Source organism: Phoca vitulina, unplaced genomic scaffold (genome assembly GCF_004348235.1).
Source record: "Phoca vitulina isolate PV1807 unplaced genomic scaffold, GSC_HSeal_1.0 scaffold84, whole genome shotgun sequence".
NCBI classification, from domain to species: domain Eukaryota; kingdom Metazoa; phylum Chordata; class Mammalia; order Carnivora; family Phocidae; genus Phoca; species Phoca vitulina.
The window spans coordinates 4,537,758-4,546,194 of record NW_022589787.1 but is presented as its reverse complement, the minus strand read 5'-3'; the positions used below and the strand labels follow the sequence as shown (position 1 = coordinate 4,546,194).

General features: G+C 44.3%; 1 protein-coding gene across 1 annotated transcript in view; it reads left to right on the top strand.

Annotated features, from left to right (window-relative positions):
* Positions 1-1,606: 1,606 nt before the first annotated feature.
* The window catches only part of OCA2 (OCA2 melanosomal transmembrane protein), a 287,151-nt gene continuing 280,320 nt past the window's right edge, over positions 1,607-8,437 (top strand). The window contains exons 1-3 of the mRNA XM_032395393.1: positions 1,607-1,812; positions 4,113-4,170; positions 7,322-7,430. Of these exons, the coding sequence (XP_032251284.1) occupies positions 1,607-1,812; positions 4,113-4,170; positions 7,322-7,430 (373 nt within the window). The remainder of the gene's footprint in view (positions 1,813-4,112; positions 4,171-7,321; positions 7,431-8,437) is intronic.

Below are 8,437 nucleotides of genomic sequence, written 5' to 3'. Positions count from 1 at the left end.
GCAGGAAGCCTGCTTCTCCCTTTCCCACTCCCCCTGCTTGTGTTCCCTCTCTCACTGTCTCTCTCTCTCTGTCAAATAAATAAAATCTTAAAAAAAAAAAAAAAAGAAAAGAAAAAGTGACCATCACCAGCATGCCTTGAAAGACTAGCTGGAAAATCTCTGTACTTTATGGATGGGCTTTGAATGATGTCTTCTCTGTAATGTGGTTCAGAGCATTGGATGAAACACTGGCACTGTGGACCTTCACTGAGGCAGCATGGCCTCATCTCCCCTTTCCTATCCTTGCGTGGCGTTTTTGTGCTCAGTGTTTCAGGAGGCTGGTTTATTCAGTTTTCTCCTCCTCCTCTTGCTCCTCCTTTTAATGCTATCGTAACTTCATAGGTTGTTTAATGAGGCGTGAGGCTCTCTGAAAAGAAATTATAAATTGTTTCTCTGAAGAGACTTTTGAATTATACCTAAGTATTTAATTTTTTTTTCATTTTGGCAAGCTACAAAGTATCAATATGTACTGAATGAAAGCACATTACATATCTTAGTTCTAAAGGGTTTTCCTCTTTGTAAGGCTGAGCCTTTGGAGAAAACCATGTGTTAACTGAAATGGTGTTAGTGCCCCTGTCCTCAACCCATTCTCTTTTCTGAGTCTTGACACACTTTATTTACAGTCTGTGTCTATGCCTAGCTTATACTTGTTTTTTCAGCATTTGCAGTAGGTTTGTCACCTAGTAGGTGATCAACACTTGTGTACTGAATCGAGGGGTCTTAAAAGATGGTATTTTCCTAGTCATCAAACCCACAAGTACAGGCTGCTTCACAGTATTTGGATAATCTCCCTGCCTTGCCTCTGCTCTGAGCTAGTTGTCAAGTGCTTTAGTCCTGCTTGAAAGGTTCTGTCTTTTAATTTCATCTGGAATTCTTGTGATATGTGGTATAGTACATTGCACATAAGAGGTGATTCATGAAAATACATGCTTCCTTATATATTTTTGGTGGATATTTTGAGAAATTTATGTAGTATCTTTAACTGTAAAATAGAGGTTAAATGTAAATTTTCACAAAAGATTTTGAAAGAGCCAATGAATTGACAATTCATTTCTCTCTATTCTATACCAGAAGATGTCTGAATTCACTGATGGGTGAAATTTGCCTCATTCTATTAATTAGAGCATTTCATAAGGTTGTCTACATCTTTCTCACCTGTGTTCTTTCATAGACGCAAGCTCAGCTTGGAGTCCTTGTCAGGGGGAGACATTCCCTACCTCTGCCTCTTACCAGATGCCCTCCTGCTGAGAACTACACTTGTATTTCCAATGTTTACTAGATCTATTTCAATGATTAGGCAATGTCTGGATTTTTGCCAATAGACCCAAACTTCTGGCTGCAAGAAGTAATTTCCTGGGAGGGGAAAAGTTTCTTGGGGGCTAGCACTGATAGGTATATTCAAGAATTTATTCCTAACCCAAATTACATTATTTCACATCCATGGTAATTTTTTAACATGGGCATGATGACATGATGTCAAGAAGCCACTGCTTTGATTTGGCCCTTGGTTATCTGTGCATCACCAGGTATGTGTTTCCTGGTCTTGGAAAGTGGTGAGGGGAGTGGAATGCCTGCTGGTGTCCGAGGTTGTGGGAGACTCAGGGCTCAGCTTTCCTTTCCTGCAGAACTGAAGCACGAGATCCACGTCTGGCGCCTGACCGCGCAGCGCATCAGCCCAGCCAGCCGAGAGGAGACAGCAGTTCGGGGCCTGCTCCTGGGGAAGGTGCGGGCACTGGAGCATCTGCTGGCCCGAAGGCTGCACACCTTCCACAGGTACCAAGCCAGGGCCCTGCTCAGGCTACTCTTGGTTTTCATCTTTACAAGTTGTGCTCAGTGGTTGGATTGTATCAACAACCTATTTACTACCACCCCCATGGTGTCCAAATGTCATAGAGTGTACCATTCAAGTAAGTTAAAATGATGGGTCTTCAGAATACTTCATGGTACTCTAAAATTGTAACTCTATCTTCATGCCAGTGAGCAAGTTTTGGGCACCATACACCGTATAAGTCTCTTGTGGAACATTATTTTATCTAACCCCTACTTGGATCTTTGGAATGTGTGCTGGTACTAGCCCCAGTTTAAGGAAGAAAAAACTGAGGTTCAGAGAATTTGACCAATTTGTCCAGGATTCTACAGCAAGGAAAGAATTACACCAGGGATTGAATCCACACTCAACCACTTCCTGTCACACTTCCACACATAACACGTTGCATAGCAAGAATCAAAAACAATATAAAAAATTAATCTAACAAAATACTCTCCCAGTAGTTGATTTCCAGGGACCTCAAAGAATACCTAAGTCCTTCTCAATTCATTTCCTGTCATTTGCTTCTAATCAAAGCTGAGATGTAAAAGGTAACAATGGAGTGGTGAGTATTTCCTCCCAACTCTGGAGGTGCTGAGTTCCAACCTGTCTTCACTTTGGGAGTGCTGATGGGAAAAGCAGGAGCATGCCCATCCCTTAGGGACATTGAAGCATTACTGCCACGAGCTGGGAACTAGGTGGAGATGAGAAATCTGTCAAGGCAAGGGAAATGTGAGTCCTTGTGAATGTAGTGTAAATGATCTTGCATGTTGTAGTTTGCTGAAACCAGCCCTGTGTTCCCAGGCTGAGGACCAACACCGAACCTTGAGGGTAATCCAGCGTGGCTGTCTTGCAGCCTGTTCTATTAGTGGGGGCGAGGGGGGAAGGCCACATGTGAGCCTGTGGGGACTCGCTCTCTTCAGACAGGCAGCCCAGGGTGAAGCACTGTCTCAGCTCCATCCCAGCCCAGGACCCACCTCCACGAGGTGGTGCTGGGGAAGCAGGTCCTGCAGCTCCAGGAGGGCCCAGAATTGCAGGCTGGGTCCCAGCTTCGACAGCAGGCATAAATCTTAAAAGAGAAACTTTGTAAATTAAAGATGCAGGAGTAAATTTCCCTAAATGTATTTAATCCATTGACACTGTGGGGTGTTAAAGATATACTCAATGTATCTCAGGGTTACACATGTGAAGAACCACATGGACCCAGATGTTCACCAAGTTTCTGTCAGCTCACAGATAGCAAAACCGAGGCCTGGAGAGGGCAGTGGCTTTGCAAGGCCACACAGTCACTGAGGAGCAGATTAGAATGAGGGTGGTCTAAGGCAAGTCCTGGCTCTGCAGGTCTTGTTTTTACATAGCCTTTAAAAAAATTGTCCTCAGGATTTGCCTAGGTCTGCTCTGATTTCCTTTAGGGTATGTTCTGGCTGCGTGATCAGCCTCCTCTGATACTTATGAGACATGAGTGCTCATTAAAACTAAATTCTGCACTGTTCTGATTGATAAAAGTCACCACCAAAGCAAGCCATTAGTTAGTTTAGTTGTAAATATAACATAACCTTATTGTGGAAAAAGTATAGACAAGTAGAAAGTGAAAAGAGGTAAACAAATTTATACTGTCATTCCCCTTGTTCAAGTTTTGGTCAGTGTTCTTCTGACGTTCCCTATGCTCACACTCACACGTATACATGCTTGCACACACCTCATTAACATTCCATTCATGTCCTATTGTTACGGAACCTGGACTGGACTGCCTGACAGAAGAACCCAGCGGCACCCCGAGATCTTGGAGGATAAGAGGTTTATTTAATGTTGGCGGAATGCCGGCAGGCTCAGAGGAGAGTGGTCTCCAAAGGTCTGAGCCCCGAGCACAAACAGAGGGGGTAATTTATGCACTTCTACTTCCGCATCCTGGGCACTCTTGGCGCGCGCGTGGGAAGTAGAGCAGAGAGAAGAACCCCGAGGAGCCCTGGGGCAGGGGCTGGGACTCCCTTGCTGCTTTGGTCAGCCATCTTAGGACACAGATGTTTCCTTATCACTATGTTACTTTTCTTTGGAAATATAGATGGAGCATTTTTCCCAATCCATAAACCCAGCTCCACTGGTCACCTTCCATGACCAGGTATGCGCCGTTACATGGCTACATTAGGTATCAGTAGGTGGTATCCAGGCCAGAGGTCCATGCTGAATGTGCGGCTGACTCCTGCCTTGCTGATCTCACTGCTCAATGTCACCAGGAAAATAATGAGTCTGTCTTTTTCTCCTCTAGACAAATCTCACAGGAAGATAAAAACTGGGAGACCAATATCCAGGAACTACAAAAAAAGGTATTGTGGTTTCTTCCCTCAGGGATTTCTGATTCACCTCTTGCTTCACACAGAGTTAAAACTGAAAGTGATTTCTCTTTTTATTCCTATAGCTGTACACAAGAGACATAAATTATTTCTAGGAGTTAATGGGGAAAATCATTTTCCTGACATTTTCCAAAATCATTATTTTGTCCAGAAATTGAAAAGTTAAAATTTTTATATTTCCTTTGTGATAAAAATATAAAATTTTTATATTTCCTTTGTGGCCCTTTCTATGGTTAATGTAGCTGCAGAGAAAGTTGGCTGGGTGCCTCTGGCTCTTGCGGCTCTTCTTGATCCTAAAAGGCAAGTGTCGTGGTTCCCATAGTGTGGATGAGGAGGTGGAGGTAGAGACAGGTGAGGTGCGCTGTGTGAGATGGAGAAGTGTTAGGGACAGAAATGGAGTGTGTGTGTACTTTCTGTCATATGGCTCTCACTTCTGGTGGACACACCTAGTGCCCTCTCCTAGCCCAGAGAACTCTTCTCCAGACCTGCTTGGAGACATCTGTATCTTTGTGAACTTTCAAATCCCCGTAGTTTCTTTTCTGGGGGGCGGGTGAGTACCCACTTTCTTATTATGATCAGAACATTTTATCTCTTTCTAAAGGAAATTTAGACATGGGGGTCCTGGTGAGTAATGTGTTCTTTGGGTCTCTCTTCCCAGTCTCTGTCCCACTGAGATGGTTAGGGTTAGGAAAGAAGGGTGTGGCTATGATACTTTTCTAGGCCCCAGGTTTATGCAGACCCTGACTGCTTTGCTAGACCATGTAGTGCTGGCTGTGAGTTAGGGAAGAGACTGTGTACCTCTCTGTGTACCTGGTTGAATGAGGATTGAGGAGAGGTGGAAGGGACAAGCAAGGAGCTTGTATTGAATCCAGGAGTTCTCAACTGTGATATCTCCAGATACCTAAAATAAGAAAATTTAATAGACACCAAAAATAACAGATAAGTACAAACTCTGGATCATCTCCACATGTACCAGCCAAGTGATGCTGGGAATGTTCTTTGACCTGCCTGCTCCCTCCATTTTCAATTCTGGAAATGCCCACGGTTATACCTACTTTCTATGGTTAACATGGCTGCACAGAAGGTTTGTGGTGTCTCCCCTCACAACAGGTGGGTGCCATGCCCTTTTCCTCTTAATTCACCATCACAGACTCATCCAGCAAAACTGGCCTTCCTTGGAGGTGGGAAGGGGAAGATGAGTTGGCTTGTGGCCAACTCAGCCACAGGCTTTGGCAGTAGGTGAGGAAGGAGGACAGATGCTTGGGAGGTGGCCCACATGATCTGTGAACAGGGGGCCAAGGGCTGCAGCCAGAGCCAGTGCAACATGGAGGAATATGCTTGTGGTTTTTATGACAACAGCTCTAACTGCATGACCAGAGAAATCCAGAGAGAAAATCTATACCTGTATGCAGATCTGTCTCTCTATCTCTATACCTGTACCTGTACCATCTATCTCTACCTCTGTCTCCATCTCTATCCATGTACATACCCGTAAGTATCTGTCTCTCTCTATATATCCATATTTATACCCATATCTATACTTTATCTAATTCTAGATAGATATAGACATAGACAGATAGACAGATGTGCTGGTGGGACCACACTTAAGAAAGGACATGACAGGGCGCCTGGGTGGCTCAGATGGTTAAGCGTCTGCCTTCGGCTCAGGTCATGATCTCAGGGTCCTGGGATCAAGTCCCGCATTGGGCTCCCTGCTCCTTGGGAGCCTGCTTCTCCCTCTGCCTCTCTCTCTCTCTCATGAATAAATAAATAAAATCTTAAAAAAAAAAAAAAAAGAAAGGACATGACACAGTTGTCAGTTCACATGGTGGAGCATGATTCACACAGGAGCCTGGTTGGGTGGGGCAAGACAACTCAGTGCCCATCTGCACAGGTTTTCTGGGACTTCGCTCCCTTCCCCAGCTCCACACAGCCGTGGCCCTCAGAGCACAGCACCCTCTGGGGACCTTGCCCATCTTGCCCTGTGGCTCAGGCCCACTGGAAGAAGGTCTGCACCTCTGAGGTTAATGAAGGTACTATAGAGCCTTCTGGCACCTCCCCTCACCCCTGAACAACTTGTCAGGCTCCCACAGGTGTCATCTTGGTGATTAGGGCACTGTCAGGTGCCTTCCAGGGTCCCTGTGATCATGAAAGTGTATAGTAAGAACCTCAGCAGGAGTCATGTTATTGCAAGGACATGTTAACCTCAGCGCCACTATGAGCAGGGATTCGTGTAATAGGAGGAAAGTTGAATTAAAAGGATAGGGGAATGGAGGGAAATCTGAAGGGGGAGAAATCAGAGAGGAAGATGAACCATGAGAGACTATGGACCCCAGGATATGAACTGAGGGTTTCAGAGGGGAGGGGGCTAAGTGGGGAGGGGGTAATAGGGTGATGGGTATTAAGGAGGGCACATGTTGTAATGAGCACTGGGTGTTATATGTAACTAATGAATCATTGAACACTACATCAAAAACTAATGATGTACTACACAGTGGCTAACTGGACATAAAAAAAAAAAAGAAAGGGTAAAAGCATGTAGCACCTGTGGAAATTCATGGCCAGGGCCCTGGAAGTTATGTGTTGTTTCTCCAGTGATTTTGCCAACATCTCACCTAATGCTTGTGGTGGGACTGGGAGCACTTTCTTCATCACATTAAGAAGCTATTTAGTCAGGCGTTCTATAAAAGGATTGTGCTATATATATATTTAAAGATTTTATTCACTTATTTGAGAGAGAGAGAGAGAGAGCATGAGTGGGGAGAAGGGGGAGAGGGAGAGGGAAAAGCAGACTCCCCCCTGAGCAGGGGGTCCAATGTGGGGCTCGATCCCAGGACCCTGAGCTGAAGGCAGACCTTAACAGACTGAACCATCCAGGCACCCCATGTACTATATTTTAAATTTATTGAGTTTATTTTTTATAAAGATTTTTGAATGCTGTAATCCCAAGTCTGTACAGTCTTCTTTATAATGCATTACCTTATAATCTTCTTTCAAGTTCAAGATGTTATATTTTTCATCTTAAGGAGAATTTGTAGTGATTTGAGTCATGCAGGATGATGGACACATTGCAGGAAGCAGAAGATAGTACCCAGTAAATGAGTTGTGTTTTCTTCTCTCACAGCACAGGATATCAGACAAGATTCTGCTCACCAAATGCCTAATGGTGTTGGGATTTGTTATCTTCATGTTCTTTCTCAATTCGTTTGTCCCTGGTGTTCATCTTGATCTTGGTGAGTCTAATTTTTTGTTACCTTTTGTTGATAGGCTTTGCAATTGCTATCACAGTCTGCAGGGGAAGATTTCAAAGCTTGTTCCTAGACATTGGTGAGGAGGGCTGATGTGGAGTGTGGCCAGCCTTTGATGGAAAGAAGGAAACCTTTATCCACTACCTCTCTTTTTGTTTTCTGGGAGAGAGGGAGAGGGAAAGAGAGAGAGAGAGGGAGGGAGGGAGAGAGAGAGGGGGAGATGCATCTCCAGCCCCTAGTGTCTCAGTGCATGGGTCCTCAGCCCCTCCAGGGTTTAACATTAGAAGAAATATACAGTAGATATTATCATCTCTATTATACTTGATAACCAGATCTATAAATTGTTGCTTGAGAAGAACCCCCAGAAGAGACAGGAGGTACCATCAGCAAGGTCATAGTCTTGCAGTTTGTGCAACTTGACATGAGGATTAGATGAGGGACTGAAAGGGCCAGAGGAGTGCAAGAGGTCTACAAAACCCCCCTGCCCCCCATGGTGCATCCATTTTCCCCACAGAGCAGAACCCCTTCTCCAACCCTCTCCCATGGGTTTATCTTCTCTTGCTTTCCTGGTGCTATGGCTCTCACTTCCCACTTTCTCAAGCCCTGTGTCAAGGTTGCAGGGCCTGTCCCCACCTGAGACGTGCTGTCTTGCAGATTGGGCTCACCACATATCTTGTTAACCCCAACATCCTTCCACTCTTCATCAGTATTTTCCACATTCCTTAGGTTTTTCTTACTGATTTAGCAGTTATCTCTATTGGTGTTATTACTTAAAACAAAACAAAACCCAAACCACTTCCAAAATGCACCTCACATGAATGTATAGATCTTTGAGAAAGATAAATTTGAAGGCCTTTCAAGGAATATTTTTTTTTTAATTTTTTTATTGTTATGTTAATCCCCATACATTACATCATTAGTTTTAGATATAGTGTTCCATGATTTATTGTTTGTGCATAACACCCAGTGCTCCATGCAGAACGTGCCCTCCT